The sequence below is a fragment of the Pituophis catenifer genome, unplaced genomic scaffold (genome assembly GCF_029215685.1).
Source record: "Pituophis catenifer annectens isolate HBS135680 unplaced genomic scaffold, rPitCat1.0.hap2 SCAF_6, whole genome shotgun sequence".
NCBI lineage: Eukaryota > Metazoa > Chordata > Lepidosauria > Squamata > Colubridae > Pituophis > Pituophis catenifer.
Window position 1 is genome coordinate 54,863,667 of NW_027256886.1, and position 22,026 is coordinate 54,885,692.

Genomic DNA, 22,026 nt, shown 5'->3' on the forward strand with positions numbered 1-22,026 from the left:
TGATGAGATGGCACACTGCTGGATTTTTATTCTTTATTTTTAATACAAGCATGGGGAAAATAAATATTTTTTTCTGGGTTTCAAATCTTCTATTTTCAAGCCAAGTATTGTAAAGTATTGTAAAAGTTCTGATGAATTTATGAAAAAAGATAGCTCTAAAATGTCTTAGAGGATAGGATAAGCATAGATTCAGCTGAAGGTGCCACTGATAAATACACAGTGAATTGCTGGGGCTGGCTGCAGTATATCATCTGAACTTAACAGGAGTATTTGAATTATCACGATGGATGAATTTTTGGATAGTTATTATTTTGGCTGTTTTTGATCTGATTCTAATACTACTTTTTAATTTCTACATTGACTTTTCCAATGTAGAACCTACGTTGGAAAAGTGAAGCAGAAGAATGTTGCCCAGGGGCCTTAATAGAGACATGACAAAGAGCCAGTTCAGTCTGATGGGTAAGGCACCAAGCTAGAAAGCGGGAAACAGTGAATTCTAATCCTGCCTTAGCCATGAAAGCTAGCTGGGTGATTTTGGGCCAGTCACTTTTTCTCAGTCCAACCCACTTCACAAGATTCTGTTGTGGGGAAAACAGAGGAGGATGTGTTGAATATATTCATCACCTTGAGTTACTTGTAAAAATAATAAAGGCCAGATACAAACAAACTAAAAATAAATAAATGGCAATATTTCCTATTTCTCCACTCCAAAAATGGTTGCTGATCCATTCAGGCAATGGGACAATAGAGCAGTGATAATAATGGCCACGAGAGCTCTATTGGATGAGAGCAAATATACCATCCATTTTGTTTCCAACATGGATATCTGGTGGGATTCAAATAATTTAACAACCGGTTTCTGCCCTAATGACTGGCTGGGTGGGTGTGGGTAGGTGGGTTGGCTAGGGGGCGTGATAGCACTCAGCCTCTTGCAGCACTCTGCCAGCCAAAATGGGGCGCGGGGGTTAATTACAAAATGTGGGCTTTGCTTTGTGACATCCAGATCTAGCAAGCAAGGGGTGTGAACTGCAGAGAAAATACACTTTTGTTTGGTTATGAAGAAATATCCCCAAAGTCAGATGTACACTTTTAGTTACACACCTCCCCAGCAAACAGCAAATTTTGAAGTTCCAGGTAAAGAGGATTCATTTTAGCATAAGTAAGCACAGTTTGCATGTTGGAAGTTCCTAAAGAAATGCTGGGAAACTGTATTTTAAAGAACATTTGAGGGTGGGGTGCAGAATAGCCCTTCTCTGCCTAAGGCTGTAGAGACCCAGCACCAAACAAACACTTTTTGTGAAGCAACTGATCTACACTGACAGGGTAAGTCATTAGTATATGAAAATAAGAATAAACTCCATTCCCTTCTAATGCTGATGATGTTACCTAGTTTGGTAATGAAACATCTGCAAGAAAACTATCAAGCTCAGAGAGCAACAAGGAACCCCCACAGTTCAACCCTGAGCTACAAATATTCTCTTCTATCAATAAACACTTTTTGGTTAGAGGGACTCAGAGCCTCTCAGCCTGTGTTATCTGAAATGGCTCCCAGTGGATTTCATTCTAAATGTTGATATGATTTCTGTAAATAAGGAATGTAGAATTATAATGGCTGAGTATTTGATCCTTCATACATAAAAAAAAAAAGCTAAGGGATAAACAAATAAAAAACAGATTTGAAAAAAGAAAATGCTCATGAAAAAAAGTGAAAGTGTAAAAAAGAAAGAGGAAAAGAAGGAAAACTGAAAAAGGATGACTTCCAATTTTCTTTGGTACAGATATAAGTAAAAAATATATATCAAAGACTTACTCTAAGTTTAACATTTGTCTACATTATTTCCATAATTCCTTATTTAATCATCAAAGCCTAGGTCAACTTTTAATTTCAGTTTCTCACAAAAAGTCCAGTAATGGTTCATATCGCTTTAATCACTATTTGTTAATGAAACCACAACTGAGTTATTTAATGGCACCAAACTCTAAATAAAACAGGAATGGAAAATCCTAAACTCTAGTGTAGACCCATGCTTCTCAATTTTGGCAACTGTAAGGTGCATGGACTTCAATTCCCAGTATTCCCCAGGCAGCATTAAGTTTGCCCATCTTAAATTTGCCAAGACTGAAAAATGCTGAACTACAGATAGGGATTTTTCCATTCCTCTTTTACTGACTCCTACTTATTTATGAGCAATCATAATGCAAAATCCCCATTTCCAACTAACCCTAGAGCAGGGATTTTGGGCCTGGAAGGCCTCCTGCACCACCCTGGAAGCCAAAATGGGGCACGGGGGTTGGGGGGGGGGGCTGAGAGGGGCGGGGCCAGCCAGAGGTGAAATTAGCCTGTTCTCTGAACTGGGCAAAAAGTTAACAACCGGTTTGCCCGAATCGGTGCAAACCTGCTGAATCTCACCTCTGGATATCTACAAGGAACTGGAATTGGGGCAAGAAATATATTGTTACATCAACATTGTTGCACATAAGGATGGAGCTGGCAAAGCTTGATTGGACTCCTTTGTTCCAGCAAAAGCTTAACTTTTGCTGGGACTAGTTTCTAGGACTTTTGCTAGTCCTAGTTTCTAGGACTATTATAATTAAATCATAGATGGGGCAAATATTCCATGCTATTTCTTCCTATTACATGGTGATTAGAAATAGAATAGAAATTCTATTTCTATTCCAACTGGAGTGGAGCCAGATGCTCAAGTTTTTATTACTGACAAATTGAGTTAGTAGAGATTATTGAGGACATTCAGAGCAGATGATGTTCACTGACTAGTGAGGAGGGAGCCTATCTGCCCATCCCAATAATAGTGACAATTCACTATAGTACAAATAGTTCTATCCATGGGGCATTTTTTTTCCATAGTATAAAGAAAATGCTGCATGAAGGGAAAAAAAAAGGGATTTCTTTTATTCTTTGTTTAAAAAATTGATGTGCTTTCTCTTTCCCTGCAAAATCTTAATCTATTGGAGGGAGGCATTTTTATTCTTCCTTAATTTCTTTAATGAATATTTTAACCCAGCACAGAAAAGTACATTTTGAATTTATGTGAACATCCAGTAAGCAAGGACTTGAAATCACAGTGTGAAATGTTATCAAACTGTGGTTTGGTACTGCTTCCAAATAAGCCATGGTTTGGGATATTCAGTACCCACTGAGATTTACCGAAGTCATTCATCCTTTCTTCCTCTTAGAGCAAAGAACTACAGTCTATGTCCCTAGAGCTACATATGGGGAGGAGAAAAATACAGTGTATTCTGTGACTTCTTCAACTTTATCAATTTTGTTTATGTCTGCTGGGATCACTGATCTAAAAAATAATGTGTTCACTGGAATAGCCAGCAGAGCTCTGCTCACAGTTAAAAATGTCTACAGAGACTTCTCTATTTCACAATCAAATTCACACATAAATATTTACCTGCTGCTTCCATCTCAGATATAACACCACACCTATACACAGACAGAATGATTTTTTTTCATACATGTTCCTCTGCCATATTAAAAAGAAAAGAATAGAGTTGAATAGATGGGCCATAAATATTGGTGATTTTAATGCATTAAATATATTTTCACTTTATATTTTTTTTTGACCATGAAAAAAACTACACAAGCCAATGAAAGTTTGGAAGAGAGAAATATTCCTTCCTGACTTTCTCTTCAGAATAATCCTATTATGCATCTTTGTATAATCTTATAAAATAGCTAATTGACATACTAGATCAAAAAAAAAAGATTTGTTTGGTGCTATTATCAAGACTAAAAGAGCTTTGGTAGCGCAGCAGACTAAAGCAGTTAAGTAACACCAGCTGCCTGCAATTACTGCAAGTTCAAATCTCACCAGGCTCAAGGTTGACTCAGCCTTCCATCCTTTCGAAGGAGGTAAAATGAGGACCCGGTTTGTGGGGGCAATAAGCTGACTTTGTATAAAAAAAGAACACCGCTGGGGGGGAGGGGCGAAAGCCCTACTAAGCAGGTATATACAAAAGTATGAAGGCTATTGCTTAATGCATTGTAAGCCGCCCTGTGTCTCCGGAAAAGGGCGGCATATAAATCGAACCAATAAATAAATAAACAAACAAAAAAACTATACAGAGTTTCAGGTTCTTCCTGAACCTTCCCTTGTGATAGCACAGATCAAACTGAGACTTAGATTCCAAACTTCATGTTTTTTTCATATGTTATAACCCCATCATTTCCTTTTTAAACCCTGATCCTGAGCATTGACCATACACTTGCTTCTCTTAATTAACTGACATTAATTACTCAGTATCCTGTGAGTAATTTGATTACCAAACTGTATTCATGACTTTCTCTTAGGGCAATTTACATTGTATATCAAACTACCTAAAGCTGTTCAGGGAATAAGTAACTTGCTTGCTCATTTGATAAGTGAAAAAAGAATAGATTAAAAATCAGATAAACATGAAATCGCAATATAAAACTATCCCTGCCCTAAATCCTTAATCTTCCTATTATCTGTAGAGGTGGAGCTCTTGCCTCACAATCAGGAAGTTGTGAGTTCGATCCTAGGTAGAGGCAGATGTAGGGTCTCCTGCTTGGGCAGGGGGTTGGACTAGATGACCTGCAAGGTCCCTTCCAACTCTGTTAAATCTGTTTACCTAATCTGTGATATGTTCACAAATTTCCCAGACAGCAGTGTGATTCCCATGTGAATCAACAGAAAATTCTAAAGGTCAATGTATTTAAATTTTGAAAGCGCTATTAAACCTGAACGCACATTTCAGAAAGGAAGCATTGTTACTTGGATGATACACAATAATTCTTACAAGCAGGACTCTTTTTTAACATCTACATCAGGGCTGTCAAACTTGCGTCATCACGGTAGCATCATGTGACGTATCATGACTTTTCCCCCCTTTGTTAAACCGGGTGTAGGCGTGGCCAGCATGTGATGCATGCGGCTCGTGGGCCGTGAGTTTGACAGCCCTGATCTACATGAAACTGCTAGGGGAGAACATCCATTGTTATGGTATGGCAATGGCAATCTTTAAGCAAAGGATCTTTGATAGAGAATTACAGTCAGAATGTAGTAAACTCTCACCTAGGGTACGTTGGGCCATCTCAATGCCCAATTCAAAGTAACACTGTACTGAGACAGTAAATAATAAATTTTGGTGAACATTTACATCATTAGGGTTCAATATTTTATCAGCAACAGAGCTGGAGGAAAAATATTGTAATATTGCTGGAAGGCTGTGCCCTTATAAAGATGGTGATATTGAACACAGAGTCACTTTCTGCAATATTGTAATTTCTATTGAGACAAATGGAAAGAAATTCTAATACTTCTTATTTACTTCATTTCTGGGATGGACTGAAGAGTTTTATGTGCAATTTTTACTAGGGTTCCAAGATAACTCTTACCATTGCAAAGTTTGTTTTTGCAGCTTGTAAAGTTTGTATATTGCTGATAGCAAAATAGTGCAAGCATCACTGTATATATTTTTTTATCTCATATGTCTGGTTTGTTTGTTTATTTTATATGTTCTGTTTTGTAGCTCTACTCTGTAGGTTTTATTTAGTAAGTTTTATTTTATCTGGGTCATTGATCTGTGATAAACAATTTCATATGATTTGAAAAATCTGGAGGTTGCAATATGTTGCCCTTTCATTTTTTAAAAATACTTGCTGTTTGTAGTAGAGACTTGTGCCATGGATAATAATTTATCTAGCGATAACTAGATGAATCTGACAGAAACTAAGTCAAAACTAACTCAAAAACTACTACTCTAGAACTTAGCAAGCAGAATCAATCTTCTGTTTTTAGCTTTTAATATCAAATAATGTATCTGCCCAGTTTTTATTGTCATATCTTGATTTTGAAAACCAATTCACCTCCAGTTTACATTTTCATCATAGGACAGTTGAAATGCAATTATCTGTTCCATGAGCCGTGCTTCCTTTTTCTGTCTCTCTCTGTCTCTTGCATGAAACACTTAATAAGTATCAACCTGACAATGTTCCTGTCACTTGTCAGCCACACCAATAGCTGACATCATGGTGCCATTGTACTCTTGCCTCTTACAGTGGAGATAGCAGTGAATTGCTTAATTATTTACCTCCACAGCTATTAGAAAGTAGTTGATACATAATGTTTTGAAATGCCTAAGTATGGGATACTATACCAAGTGAATGTGTATGTCGATTTATCTCTGCCATTGGCAAATTAATGTAATGTTTAGTGCAATATAAGTAAAGAAAATGGCCTTTAAGGAGAACAAATGGCTTTGGTCCTTCATAAGGTGCAGATTAGTTAATGCAGTGTTTCTCAACCTTGGTAGCTTAAAGATGGGTGGACTCCCAGAATCCCCCAGCCAGCAGCGTGGGGAAGTCCACCCATCTTCAAACTTCCAAGGTTGAGAAATACTAAGTTAATGGGTCATGCTTTGTACTTTTAATGAAGAGGCAGACTAAATAATTAGTAATTTTTCTTGGAAATTGGAAGCTATTTAAAACATTCACCTTTACTGAAGGTGGACAGTTACTTCGGTAAATAAATATAAATATATTTATTCATAAATGAATCCCATTCTTCATTATTCTATTGAATTTATTTATTTATGACCATTATGGAATACATAATCACCATGAATAAAATAAGCATAAAAGTATTAACATATTAAATTACAGGGTTTAATTTATCTTCTGAAAATGTATAATTGTCTTATATTACAGATCCTAATATTTTGAACAATAACGTACCCAAAAAAAATTAATGTAATTTTTTTTGTCAAAATGTCAAAAGCTTAAATCAATTTGCACCATTTCCCCATTTTTAAGAAAGGGCCCTGATTGTAGCAAATGATTTCAGAGATTACTTGTTTGTGTTGTGTCCCAATTAGGAATGAAGGAGAAAGGCATTCAGTTTAGATTTAATTCAGACTTACCCAGTTCACACTTCCTGTATGTGTATGTGTACACACACACACACACACACACACACACACACACACACCACTTTGAAAGTTACATGGAAGTGCAATGAAAATATACCAACAGCTAAAGATATATTTATATATGAATAGTAGGGAAGAGAATGATTAGAAGTAAAGAAAAATAATAACATTTACTTAAGGGACTTCTATATGAAGAGATAAATCTTCAATAAGACCTGAAAGCCATGAGAACAGATAGTTCAAGGAGAATTGGGAATATATATTCCCAGTCTTTCATACTCCTCTCTAGGACCTTTTTTTTCCAGTAAACATTTTTTGCTCAGTATATACAATCTGGAAACAATCTTGTTCAATCTTCTCTATAAGTTGACAAATGATAACAAATGGTGTGATGTGCTTGATGTTCAATCTTTTTTAGATTTGCAAAACCATTTCCCGCGTCATTCTGTCAGCCTAGAATTTTTGTTTCTGTCTTCCTAACAAAAAAGAATTATTAAAAAAAAATATTTCAAAGAATCATTACTTTGTCTGCCCAGATTTTGTAAAATGCCTCTGATCTGGAAGCTGACATCAATCATTGTGATGTCTGCCCTCTGCACTGCATTAAAGAACAGAGGCAGCTCCTGTCAGAGATGTTGACAGAATGCAAACTCTTGTTCTTGGTCCCTTCTCATTTGCCTTCCTTCTGTTTCTTTCAAGGAGAGAGTTGTTTTATCTTCCCAAGATAATGGAGACATAATGTGTTTCCGAAGAAAACCTGCATCCGGTTGTCTGTACAAAGTAAAGCTGTGTAGTTCTGTGCAGACGCACAGGAGTCGTTTGGGCAGGTAGCATAATAAATAAAAATAGTGTTAGAGAGAGGACAGAGAGGAATAATTGACATGCTGACTTGTTGGCAGTGTTGACTGATGGGAACCAAAAGCATGTTAGGTATGTAAAGTTTAGTCTATCTTAACTTATCTTAAGATATTAAATATTTAGTAGTCAATCAGTCCATCAAACTATTTCAATTAGTGACCAGTATAGAATGAAACAATTAACAAATTGTTTAAAAGTAAAAGAGAAGGACCAAATATAAAACACAGGTGATAGTCTGTAATAACCTTTATTATCACTATTGTTGGCAGAATATTATTTGTCTAAAATTAATCAGTATGTTATTTATCTCCAGCTAATTTTAGCGTAAAACTAAGAGTCTAAGTTAGAAGTAAGCTAACACAAAATAAAATAAAGTAACGTCTGTCTACATATACTTATTTAGTATTGTTCAAACATTAGGCACAGTTGTACTATGGAAATATACATTTAGTATACAAAGTTTAATTTTTATTCTGGGAGTAGCTTCAGTCTAATAAGTCAGACAACACATTGAAGGTGAAAAGATAGGAAAACAACAGGCTTCAGAATAGCATTATTAATCCCACAAGGCATCATTTTCCTGATCAGATGTTCCAAATGGAAAAAGTGGTATAGAAACAAGGCTTATTTTGTGGAGAAAGACTGTATTTCCCAATCTTTATTGCATAGTGCTACATTTAAAGAGCATATTAAGACACATACCGACACACTTATACTTCTAGTGAATGGTAATTAAACCGAGTGGATTTAATAAATAATGCACTATTAACAAGGCATTTTTACAATATAGACCTAGACAATGGGGAGCATTCACATTCTGGTTAAAATATATATATATATATCTCTGGCTAACACTTCATGCAGTCACCATAGGAGTAAACAACCCTATTCTGGATAGCTGCATGACTGGAAAAATCAATATTATAATAAATATTTTATAAGAAAGACTTGGCTTGGGGGAAAAATATATTAGTTTCATAGCTACAAGTCACAGCAGTGTTCTCTCAGTAGGTATTTTGTGCAGAGTAGAAGTTCCACATACTGTAGCTTCTTACAGAAAGAAACACCCTTCTGTTATACTGCAAATAGTATCATTAATAGTTATATGATTATCTGTTGATTAGCCTTTAATGTGTCAAGATTTTTTGTTGCCCCAGTCTGATCATATGTATTCTTTATAAATTTATCAATTTCCACAAACTCCAGCAGCAATGGTTAATATGAAGAAGATGGATATATTATATTATTGCTGGACTTGGACCTAACTTTCATGAGAGGAATACATGATTAGATGTTAACATATGCTTCACTTCTACTCTTCATGAACTAAAATGCCTTGCCTGTTAAGATTAAACAAATCACAATAACTCTTTCTGAATAATTTACGAAGCATATATGTGGGAGGAAGCTGTGTTCTGAGGAAATCACACCTATTGTGTATCTCACAGATAAACAGCTTGTATTCCAAAAAACTCCTTTTGTGTCTTCTAGAGGTACTTTGATCAGGGATCCTGAATATTATTTTGAGGGCATATATTACAATTCCCCGAATTGTAATATATGCCATAAAATTGGCAGACTTTTTTTTTAAAAAATCAACAAATTCCCAAAGTGAGAAGAAAAGTAGGTAAATCGTGTCAACATGCCACAACCAAATACTGTAACTTACAAAATAGCATCAGAGGGCAGGATGTAAGTACATAAATGTGTCATTTATATTATGATGTCTCCATTATAATATAGCTGTGGTGGCAAAGTGGTTAGAATGCAGTATTGCAAGCTAACTCTCTTGACTATCAGGAATTTGATCCTGAATGACTCAAGGTTGATTCAGCCTTCCATCCTTCTAAGGTTAGTAAAGTGGGGAGTCAAATTGTTGGGGGCAATATGCTGACTCTGTAAACCGGTTAGAGAGGACTCTGAAGAAATCTGTAAGTCTGTGTACTATTACTATTGGTATAATTCACCATTTTGCTGGCAAGATTCATCACCTCCATTCAAGAAATTCTGGCTCTGTAAATCACCCCATCTGCGGGTGCTAGTAAAAAAAATTAAATAGGATTCCTTGGCCATCAAAAAGTTTTGTGTCTCTGATCTAGGTGGACTCACCAACCTCTGCAGAGAGATGCAAGGAGAACATTTTTGCACATGCCATTTAGATAAGGAGAAATATCTCTAGGAGCCAGAATCTGGTTTGCATAGGGCTTTCACGGTTCCTTACTTTGCATAGGACTTTCCCACTTAGAACTGAACACATTTAACATCCCAATGTACACACTGAAATTTGCACCATGATTTTATTTACATTTTATTAAGTCTAAATTAAAAGCATGCACTAATTTCCAGTGAAATTATTTCATTTAATTTATGTCTGCTTAAATATAACCCACTTAATTCTGAATTTTACATTTTAAGGAATCCAGGAAGATTTAAATGGACAGATTCAGATCAGGACTTCTGACAACATGCATGTGTGTATGTGCACTTCTTTCACTGAATTGTTGCTATAGATGCTGTACTCTCTATAGTCAAAAAGTAAGGAGCAATGGGTTATGTCAGTCCTCCAGAAAAAAAATCTGCTTCCTGGCATCAACTGTATTTGTCTTATTGTGTTTATGTCCCTCCAGAAGCCTGTGTAAACAAGGCATTACGAAATCTAGCTGACCAGATTATGGAAGCTGAAGCCAAATACCCGGATTTCACTGGGCATTATTTTGGGAAATCTAAACAATGCAAGCTTAAGGAATGAGCTACCAAAATACTTTCAGCATGTCAATTGTCCCACTAGAGGCAAGAATACTTTAGACCATTGCTACACAACACTAAAAGATGCTTATTGGTCTTTACCACAAGCAGCTGTGGGACACTCTGATCATTACATGATTCACCTTGTACCTGCTTACAGGTAAAGACTGTAACCACAAAACCACAATTAAATCAACAATTTCAAACCACAAAACCAACAATTAAATCAGTGAGGACCTGGACTGAGGAGGGAAAGTTAAAGCTACAGGCCTGCCTTGACTGCATTGATTGGAATGTTTTCGAAAATACCTCTGCAGACTTAGATGAACTCACAGATACTGTAACATCATATGTCAGCTTCTGTGAAGACCTATGTGTACCGACCAGGACCTTGCGAATATACAGTAACAATAAACCTTGGTTCACAGCTAAACTTAAGCAGCTACGTCATTCCAAAGAGGAAGCCTACAGAAAAGGTGATAAAATGCTGTACAATCAGGCCAGAAATGTATTAACAAGGGAGATAAGAGCAGCAAAAAGAAGCTACTCTGAAAAGCTAAAGAATCAGTTCTCAACAAATGAACCAGCAAACATGTGGAAAACTTGAAATATTACCATTTATGGCAAACCTCCTTCCCAGGCTGAAGGAAATCAACAACTGGCAGATGATCTGAACGTGTTTTACTGCAGGTTTGAAAGGAAACTACAGCTACCTATAACCACAACCCCCATCTCAGATACACTAACAACAGCCAAGCCTCCTACAACTGACCCCATCTCAGACACACCAATAACAGCCAAACCTCCTTCAACTGACTCCATCCCATTGGGTTCACAACCCCTAGTGATCACAGAAAAGGAAGTGCAAGACTTATTTCACAGACAAAAGCCAGGAGAAGCTCCAGGCGCAGACAAGGTAATTCCTTCTTGCTTAAAAGTCTGTGCTGATCAATTGGCCCTCATCTTCACCAGAATCTTCAATAAATCCCTAGAGATGTGCTATGTTCCTTATTGCTTCAAACACTCTACTATCATCTCAGTGCCGAAGAAGCCCACCATCAAGGAACTGAATGACTACAGACCAGTTGTTGTAACATCTGTAGTTATGAAAACCTTTGAAAGGATAGTGCTGTCCCATTTGAAAACCATCCTTTTGTGTGTCCAGTCACGGCCAATAAAGAATTCTATTCTATTATCCTCTAAATATAGATCATCTAGCCTCACACCTAGACATTGTTAATCCTTGACATAACTTTTATTTTCAAGAAACTAAATATATGAAATTCAGAATTGTGAGTTAACATGAAAGTGCTACATAATGAGTTATTTTAACCATTGGTGTTTGGAATAATCTACAGTGGCCAAAATAGAAATTATGGTTTACAAATTACAGTGGCTGGTTTTACACAACAGGCTAAAGCCAGTCAGTCAAACTTATTTGCAGGTCATAGACTCAAGCCTAATTAAAGAAGAAAACAATACAGCTTGTAATATAAATTCCGGTGTAACATGCATAAGAAAAAGACTTGAGATCATGCATAGTCTACTTTGCTGTCAACAAGATAAACATTCTGCAGGCTACAAATATAAACTTTGCAATAACCAGAATTATCTTGGGATTGTTATCTTCCAAACAGAAGCCTCACATAGAATTATTTCTCTGACCTGGAAGTTGGATAAATAAGAGATCTTTTTTTATCGGGTAATAAGTTACTAAATCATAACTTTGGTGATTCAGTACTTCCAGCCTTGCAGGACAATCCTTTGCAGGATTTACACCTCAATGCCACTGATATATATATATTTTTTTAATTTGATTTATATACCGCCCTTCTCCGGAGACTCAGGGCGGCTTACAATGCGTTAAGCAATAGCCTTCATACTTTTGTATATTTATACAAAGTCAGCTTATTGCCCCCACAAACTGGGTCCTCATTTAACCTACCTTAGAAAGGATGGAAGGCTGAGTCAACCTTGAGCCTGGTAAGATTCGAACCTGCAGAAATTGCAGGCAGCTGTGTTAATTACAGGGTGCATTAAACCACTGTACTACCAAGGCTCTTAACCCTTATATTATATTATATAATATATAATATACATTATTATATATAATAATAATAATAATATATATAATAATAATATATATATATAATAATATAATAATATTATAATATTATTATATTATATTATATTATATTATATTATATTATATTATATTATATTATATTATATTATATTATATTATATTATATTATATTATATTATATTATATTATATTATATTATATTATATTATATTATATTATATTATATTATATTATATTATAGTATTTAACCCCAATACTGTAAGAACCTTCAGAAGTTTGTTATTTGTAAATTATACCACCAGATACAACAGTGACTTAAAATTAAATTGGCTATGCTGCAAACAGGCTAAGGTAAAAACAACTGCAACCCAACCAATATTCTTGGGCTAAAGACTGAAAAGATTAAGCCTTAATCCTTCCCAATAAATATTTTAAGAAAAGAGTATTTGGTCAACTCAATGTATGCTGTAGAAATGAACTGTATCCTTTGGACTCACCACTCTAGATGTTAGCTTCACAGGTTTTCTTAAAATTTATTCCAGGCAGGGAGGGAGGGAGAGAGAGAGAGAGAGCTACCCAAGAATGGTACTAAGATTCCTGAGTCAAGACCACCTTTTAGTTTTAACTTAATATTAATAAAATTCAGCCTATTTTGTTTCAAATTTCTTTTCACAAGAGAGTTTCCCCCCTAAACATTGAAGTCTAACACAAAAGTGCTTATATGTCCCATGGATCAACTAATTTGTGGCCCCTTCTTAATTATCATTTGCGTTTGTTGAAAGGGAAAAAAAGAAGCACATCTTGTACTTTATAAAACCTCCAGAGAGGATATTTTTTGGAAAAGTTAAGCTCAAGGAAGTTCTGTACTTATAATTGACTTCCTTGAAGTGCAGCATGGGGACATTCATAATTATCTTTTAAAAAACGAAATGATTTATTCATTCTCTTTCCTTTCAAAAGCCAATTTAGTTTATTAGAATGACTTTTAAATCACTTTTCTCATAATTTCAGGATACATTTCGGAATTTGTCCTTCGGGCATATGCTCTTGACGTGGTGATCACACATACTCCTGCACACACCAGAACATTCAAGTTTCTTCTTCCAGAAAAAGGAAGAATATATTTTTATTCTATTATCATTGACACTGAGTTGTTGCTGAAAGCAACAACACTCTGTATTGTTTCTAAAAAGGCCAGAAAAATTCTTAATCGGGGGGGGGGGAACGCTTCTTGGCTTTTTATGAATGAATAAGTTAATGGGAAATAGTTATGACTTCTGCTATAAGAGAATAAATAAATAAACAAGCTCATGAACACTTTTTCACATTAGAAGAGATATTCCATAAATCTAACAGGTTCAGAATGTGTGAATAATGAAAAGACGCCTGGATTCTTCTTTTGTTTTGTTCTTTCCAATTTTATTTTCTGTGTGTTTTAAAAACGTCTCCAGATCAGTAGGAGATGCTCTGTAGATTTTGATGTCTGCTTCCTAATATTAACAATTTTAAACACAAAGGTGTTTAATAAGATAAAATCTCCCTCAAATTGAGCTCAACTCTTGGTAACAACAGGAGCCCACTCTGTTGTTGATTTCTTGGCAGAAAACAGCAACTAATTTCACCAGAAGTAATTTGCCACTGCTTTCTTCCTGCTCCCCCCCTTTCATTTTAGTCTGCAGCCTTCCAACTTAGTAACTGGATGTACTCTTTCTTAAGCTATTTTGAATCAGCATGGGAATTAGTTGTTAATATACTTGTAATGTACGCCTTATGTTTATACTACAATTATATATTTTTTTACCACTGACATAACTTTATTTTTAGTGTAACCAGTCCTGAACACATTTCCCTAATGTTGTTGTTTAATAATTGCTGCAAAAATTAAGATTGCCAGTGGTGTCTAATTGTTATGGCCATCCGTAGTCTGGAAGAATCTATTGAGGATTTTTATGTCTTTAAAAAAACCCTAATGCATTTATTTTTATATTCCTAGATTCTAGCCTTTCTCCAACAACCATTTTGGTTGGTAGAACTGATCAGAACAAAGATTACTAGCCATGATTATTTTAGCTGTCTCATATAGAAGGGCACCAGATTGTAAAAAGACCCAAACTAGAACTGCCAATTTTTTTTTCTGTGTCAAATGGACACCTGTTGATGCTTTACAAAAAGAAACATAAAGCTAGAAATGCTTTGCAGTTTTATCTATGTGGGAAAAGGGATCAGTACATCAGAAGTACTTCAGGCTGGTTAACTGCAAGATTTATGTTCGTTGGGCATACTTATGAGTCACTCTCAGGAGAATAGACATGTATTGAGGTTTATGCTTCTGACTTGGTTAAAAAGTATGAACGTTGTTGTTGTTTTTAAAGAATTTCCTGAAATAAACTGAGTAAGTCCATTAACTAACAGTTTGTTATTACGGTACAGATTTTCTTTGGCTGAATAATATGCTTCACAAGATGTTACTTGTAACTGCTTCACACGGGGAATTCTGTTCAGAGCATCCTTTACGAAGAGTTATTCTAAACAAAATATATATTTGAAATTAGGGATCTCTATAAATGCTTTAAAGTGAGCCAAGATTTTGAGATTGAAATCTGAAGGCAAGACTCATGGATGGCTCCTATCTCAGGACTATTTCTGTACTACCAGAGAAGGTTTGAGCAACATGGTACTCATAAATCAGCAATGTGTCAGTAGGCATGGTCCTTGATGCCCTCAAATACCAACTTTTAATGAAAGTAAAGGTATTGTATCAGCTTTGCCTGCCCTCTGGAACATTCCCCAAAGGATCTATATGTCTTCCCCTCATCTGTATGGTATGTATTCTGTAAATCTTTTTTAAAAATGGCTTTGGTTTCCAGACCTGGGGATACAATGGCTGCTGAACTCCTGTCAGTTTTGGGGTGCTGTGTTGTGTTATTCTAGATATTCATTACCTTTTTATTTTATTTTATTGTTTATAACTTTTAATATGTAAGCTTGCTAGAGTCATTTGATATTCAGTGACCTTTAAATGTAGTATGCATACAATATACATATACAGTGGTGTGTGTGTGTTTGTGTGTGTGTGTACACAAACACACATACAATATTAATTGTATTGTCTATTGTCTATTCTCTTTTGCATTTGGGATCTTTATATTGCTGCCATTCCATTTGAAATAGTGTTCTATCTCAGATTAGATCAGCACCAACTCTGTGGGTGTTAATAAAAACTGTCAAGATCTTATTATTTCTGGAAGACTTTGGGTACCCACGAGTAGGGTTTCCCTCTTCCATGATGTAAGTATTATTCGTAGTACAGCGGTACTTAGTGTGGGTGATGGGTATTTCATTTTTCTACTGTATGGTAGGATTATTAGAGTTGGGCAGCCTTATACATTTCTAAAATGATTATAGACAGAGATAGCTAGATAGTTAGTTAGCTAGCTAGATGATAGATAGATAGATAGATAGATAGATAGATAGATAGATGATAGATAGATAGATGATAGATAGATAGATAGATAGATAGATAGATAGATAGATAGATAGATGATAGACAGACAGACAGACAGACAGACAGACAGATAGATATAATAGATATATATTGCTTTAAAGTTTAGATGTACTGGAGCACATGTGTAATTTGTAACAAGGCATTTTTTTATCAAAATGCCTTGAATGCTCACCTATGTCTTATGGGCATGTCTAGAAAATAAAAAAAATACTTCAACCTATGGCATGTTTGGAAGTGCAACCATTAATCCCTAATAATAACTAAAATAAGCTAGAGGAGCAGGGACATCTGGAGGAAAATATTCATATCAGTCTGCATTTGGGTAAGTGGCTACTGTGACACAACACAACTGCTGTGGCAGTAATTCACTAAACATTATTTTCCCGCAGGAATGTTCTTTTGTCTTGACATCTGCTCACTATCCCCTGGTGAAAACTTTGTGTTCTTCTGCATAGTTACTTGGAATTCATTTCTATTGACAGAGTATCTTACAAGGTCCGTAATGAAAGTAATATAACGTATTAGCTGCTCTACAGAGATCATTAGCCAATAATCTTCCAGCTGTACTTTTGCAAGGATGTTATTTTTTTTTTTAATGGATGATATCTGGAAATCTCATGGAAAATGAAAATTGTTGGCTGTTTTAAGGCTAATATTTTAAACATCTATGGGGATTCTCAATCATATTTCAATAATGTTTTCATGAATTCAGCAAACTGTAAATCACAATTGGAAAAAACAGGTAGGTTTTGCACCTTATTTCTAAATCATGGTTAGTTAACAAATACATTTCCTTTGCTAGTTTCCAGGTTATTAACCTTCTCCTCAGTGATATATTCTCTGCCTTGTTCCCAATATATTTATATATATATTAGCATATATGTGTATATTTATATATGGGTACTACAATTAATTATCAAGCTAATTAATGTTTGAGAAAATATGACTGGACAATCTTAGTTCCAGGTCAATTAAATTTCTGCAGCACAAGTTTGAAATTATAGATGTTGCAACATGTATTCATTCTGTACCCTAGATAGGAGATCAGAAGTGAGCACCTTTTGCACATATAGCAGGATAAACATCCCTGTTGATTTATTACTGATTAGTTGTAGACCAATTTTTTTTTTTAAAAAAAAATTCCTGTCATCTCCCTTTCAGAAATGGGATTTGTGAATGTTGCTATTTCTAACCGCCTCTCCAACACAGTTATGAGTAGAATATTTTGGAACATAATTAAATCACAGCTGCATCATGGTTAAATCCAATATTGGCCACAGGAGGATCCAATTATAATTTAATACAGCATATGAGTTTCATCTCACTTTCTTGCTTTCCTTGCAAACAGATAATCTATTTTTTGGGTTATTAAAAATCAAAAGCAGTTCTTTGATAATTGCACACAATAGCTTGCAGGCTTTGGGTTGCAAAATGGCAATATAATCTGAAATGGTCTTATTTGCAATGCGTTGAAGAAATGCAGTGGCGCAGTGTTAGGAGCTAAACCTGAACTGAATGAGATTTTTTTTTTAAAAAAAAATTAAATCGCTGGAGAGCAAGATGGTACAACAGAGCTCATATCTTTTAGTTTCAGGTCAAAGTTATAGAGAAATGCCTAGATAGAATTTCTAGTTAATGGCATAGAATAATTGCCTATGTCACTTGTAAAGCTTGTTTTCTACAGCAATGAACTACGTTCTCTGGCATTGTGGCATTTTGCTGTGCTATTTCACCTCCTGGTTCCCTGTTCTCTTCTTCCTTTGGCAGTTGCATTTTCAGGCCTTGGCTTTACCACTTTCTACTTGGCTGGCAAGCTGCACTGCTTCACTGAAAAAGGTCGTGGGAAAAGCTGGCGGCTCTGTGCAGCAATTCTACCTCTTTATTGTGCCATGATGATTGCTCTATCACGCATGTGCGATTACAAGCATCACTGGCAAGGTGAGTCATAGTAATCCCTGCCTTCTCTTAATTGTCATTGCTCTTTCTGGAATACGATTTAGACAGGCGGTGAGGAACAAGATCAAACGTAACTTGGTTTAGCATGGGAGAACTGCTTCGTATGTCCTGAAAAATTGCTAACTCAATCATTGAAAGAATATGAGATCAGATGAGAAAATAAAACGAGATGCTGGTGTGAAACCACTTTTTTCTTTTCTATAGATATGTAGAGTTCAACACAGCCGAACTCTTCGTGAAAGTAGGTTTTCACTCTGTCCAGTGGAGCTTACCCTAGATAACAAATTGTAGACAAAGAGATTCAGGTTGCTTTTCTAATCCATGAAGACAATGTACTTTTACAGGAGTACATAGTCCCTCAATTTTCTTTTTTAATGATCTTTGGAGCTTTCTTTAACCATGTTGGGCAAAGGTTCTTGAATGTATAAATGACACCAACAAGGAAATGTATTAGTCTGTACTGTAACTCCTAGATTTTAAATATTTAACAACAAGAGGAAAAACTTAATGAAGCAGTTTTGAAGAGTTCTTGAAAAGATTTTTAGAAGTCTAAAAGGAAGGAATCATCAGTGGTATTTTACTTCACCCTTCAACAATGGGAGCATTACCGGAATGAAATTCCACATGTGACAGCTCTGAATTAAATCCAGAAACCTGTATTGTAATAATCAGCAGTTAGGGTGTCAAAATTATTAAGGTTTAATTCTGCTCCCTGTGTGCTATTAATTTATGTTAGGGCATGTGGTAGTTTACCAAGTCAACATGTCCTTTAGATCGGGGTGAAATGCTCCTGGTTCGGACTGGCTCGGGCGAGTAGGTAGTGATGGTGGCGGGCAGTTTGGAGAACTGGTAGCAAAAATCCCTGCCCCCACCCCCCATGCCCAGCTGAGCCGTGCGATCATCAGAGCCTTTTTTTTCTTTTAAATGGCTCTGACGAGCCAAGCTCTGATGATCCCAGCTGAGTTGCCTACTAACCGGTAGCAAAAATCCCCCTCCCGCTTGCTTACCTTAGCTGCTGGTCGCAACACCTGCCTTGCTTCGCTTGCTGTAATACCTGCAATCCATTGCATCAGCAAGCAACTGAATCTCCCTGCCTGCAATCAAGCTCATCGGTGAGCAGCTCTATCTGCCTGCCTGCCTTCCTGCCTGCCTTGTACCTTCTATTGCAGGGGTCTCCAACCTTGGCAACTTTAAGACTTGTGGACTTCAACTCCCAGGAAAGCTGGCTGAGGAATTCTGGGAGTTGAAGTCCACAAGTCTTAAAGTTGCCAAGGTTGGAGAACCCTGTTCTATTGGGTAAGTTTTTTTCCCCTTTGGGAGCTTTAAAAAAATAGTTAATTGGGTTTTTTTTTAGTTGTCCTTTTTTTAGACCTAACCATTTAAGTTTATGAAGTTTTAAATTTAGCTCCTTTTATATAAAAATAAAAATAAAATAAAATAATATTTGTGCAGCTTTCTGAGATTTAGGATGTTTCTGTAGTGTTTCACTCTAACTACACAAACACACAAAATCTCACAAAGCTGTATGTGGAATTTTGTGTGTGAAAGATGGTTTTTTGGGCTTTTTGTGGCTGTGTGAGGTTCCTGCTTGTTGCAGGGGCCATTTTGGGTCTAGCACAGCAGCTTTTACATTGTGGGTGAGTTGTGTTGTGTTGTGTTGTGTTTTGTAGGTTAAAAAGGGGCAAAGAAGTGACATTGACTTGGCCATGCCTACCCAGTCACCTTACCACCAAGCCCCACCCACTAATTAAGCCACACCCACAGAACCGGTAGCAAAAAATTTTAGATTTCACCCCTGCTTTAGATGTATTTGAATTGCAACTCCCTGAATTCCAGGCTAGCATGGACATTGTAGTCTTAACACAACTGCAGAATCAAGTTAAGAAAAGCTGTTAAAATGTATTGAGTAGCTAATGTGAATTACAGGAAGAATAGCAAGCATAATTCTAACTATTTTTGTGTTAGATTTCACTGCAGATAACTATACATTAACTTGTATATTCAAGCTTCAGTCGCACATTATAGAGATTGGTAAATATGGTAGTATTCTTGAATAAATTCTGGTAGCTATGGCCCAGAGATTTGTATGGCCATAACATCATAACATACGAATGGGGGCATTTTTTCATAGAGAGGTTAATTATCAAGGATATCTATTTCTATTTTTGTCCTTTAGTATGGCAAGCCTACCCAATGCCTTAGCCAACCTTGTTTCTTTTGTTAGATTGATCTTAAGCAATTCCAGGAGCTCCAGAGTTTGTAACAAAGAGTTTGTGGGCTGCTAGTTGTCCAGCACTTGTATATTGGAAGCTGTAGCAAAATTTAGAAAAGTCAATATGTAGATATTATTACGCACACGGATATTCAGTGTAAAAGTAATATGGCTAGTCAGGTTTTCTGGATGAATTCATACTGAAGTATGGTTTTAAGAAATGTATTCCACCAAGAGGCACAATTATTCACAGATAAAATAAGTACTGTGCAATTACAATTTCTAAATAGTGGAAATAGATTGCACCCAAGGGGACTACTATGTGTCCATTACAGCAGCATATGCTTGTCTTTGAAGTTGAAAGAGATAGAACTGGAATAACTCAACTAGCTGCATTTTTTCTGAGTGTGTATTGGGGGAGGAAGAAAGAGAATTTATTAATGGCGTATTTTTCTGATGATGATCTTAATGCTGATCCAAATGGGTCACATCCTGAACTAATGGTTGGACAAAAATCAATTCTACTCAGCATCCTTAAGCTGCTTGTCTTCATGCTGAAACCAGCCAGAAATGAAGCTGGCTTAAGAAATTGCTGTCTAGATTTCCAACTTTGACAGTGACGCTAAACAGGTGTTCTTTTTGGATAGTGTTACCCTGATTGGTTGATTCTCCTGCTTTCCATCTGTTTTCCATCTGTTCTTGTTTATGTTTATGTGTGAATAAACACCCACCCCGCTGTGGATGGGTCTTCAATAGTGTATTGATTCTATTACTCGAAGACTCTACTTACCAAGGAATATAAGCGGGCGTTGAATATTGCAAGTATACCAGATATTTGAAGAAGTAAAAAAAGCATTGGAAGAACATCTGAAGGACAGTGAAGAAGTTGCACTGAAGTTAGTATGCCATTAAGGCTTATTGAATATTGGAGACAATGGGGAACTGGCCTACAAGAATGACCAAATGAAGAGCAGAAAAGAGACATGACTTGCTAAATCGATAAAAATCGCAAATCCAGTCTAAACATTTGGTTAACTATGCAACCAACCATAACAGTAATAATAACTAGTGGGCAATGACACTGAAAAAATTGACTTATGACTGGTTTTCACACTTATAACCTTTGCAGCATCCCCAGAGTCACATGATCAAAATTCAGATGCTTGGCAATGGCATGCATTTATGCCAATTGCACTGTGATCATCTTTGTAACCTTGCCAATTGGCTTCCAACAAGCAAAGTCAATGGGGAACACCAGATTCACCACCATGATTCACAACAACTGGAGTGATTCACTTAACAATTGTGTGTGGAAAAAGTTGTAAAATGGGGCACAACTGCCTTGCTTAGCAACTGACATTTTGGACTTAATTGTAGTCATAAGTCAAGGACTACCTGTAGTTGCTTTAACAATTACTGGCTATTTTATGAGCTAAATTTTACAGAGAGATGCCTACATATCCAACATATTGATCTGATTGTAATTTTCCAAATGGGAATGAGATCTGGATGTGCTAATGGGAATAATTATACATTTTCATCTTTGATTCACCATAATAAGTATCTCTAGAGATAAAGAACAAAACCTTAAAAATCGGATAGAAAATGAAGACTTTGTTGTTGTTGTTTTCCAATAAGTATGTTAATTCGTAAGCTTTAGGGAAAGGAAATTCTTGTAGAAACTACTCTGTAGATGATTACAAGAATTACATTAATTATAACTGCAGATAAACTGATGCAGTTTAG

The 22,026-nt window shown here is 36.0% G+C and overlaps 1 protein-coding gene across 1 annotated transcript in view; it reads left to right on the forward strand.

Moving 5' to 3' along the window:
• The window catches only part of PLPP4 (phospholipid phosphatase 4), a 101,604-nt gene that overhangs the window by 73,798 nt on the left and 5,780 nt on the right, over nt 1-22,026 (forward strand). The window contains exon 6 of the mRNA XM_070946289.1: nt 17,880-18,050. Within this exon, the coding sequence (XP_070802390.1) occupies nt 17,880-18,050 (171 nt within the window). The remainder of the gene's footprint in view (nt 1-17,879; nt 18,051-22,026) is intronic.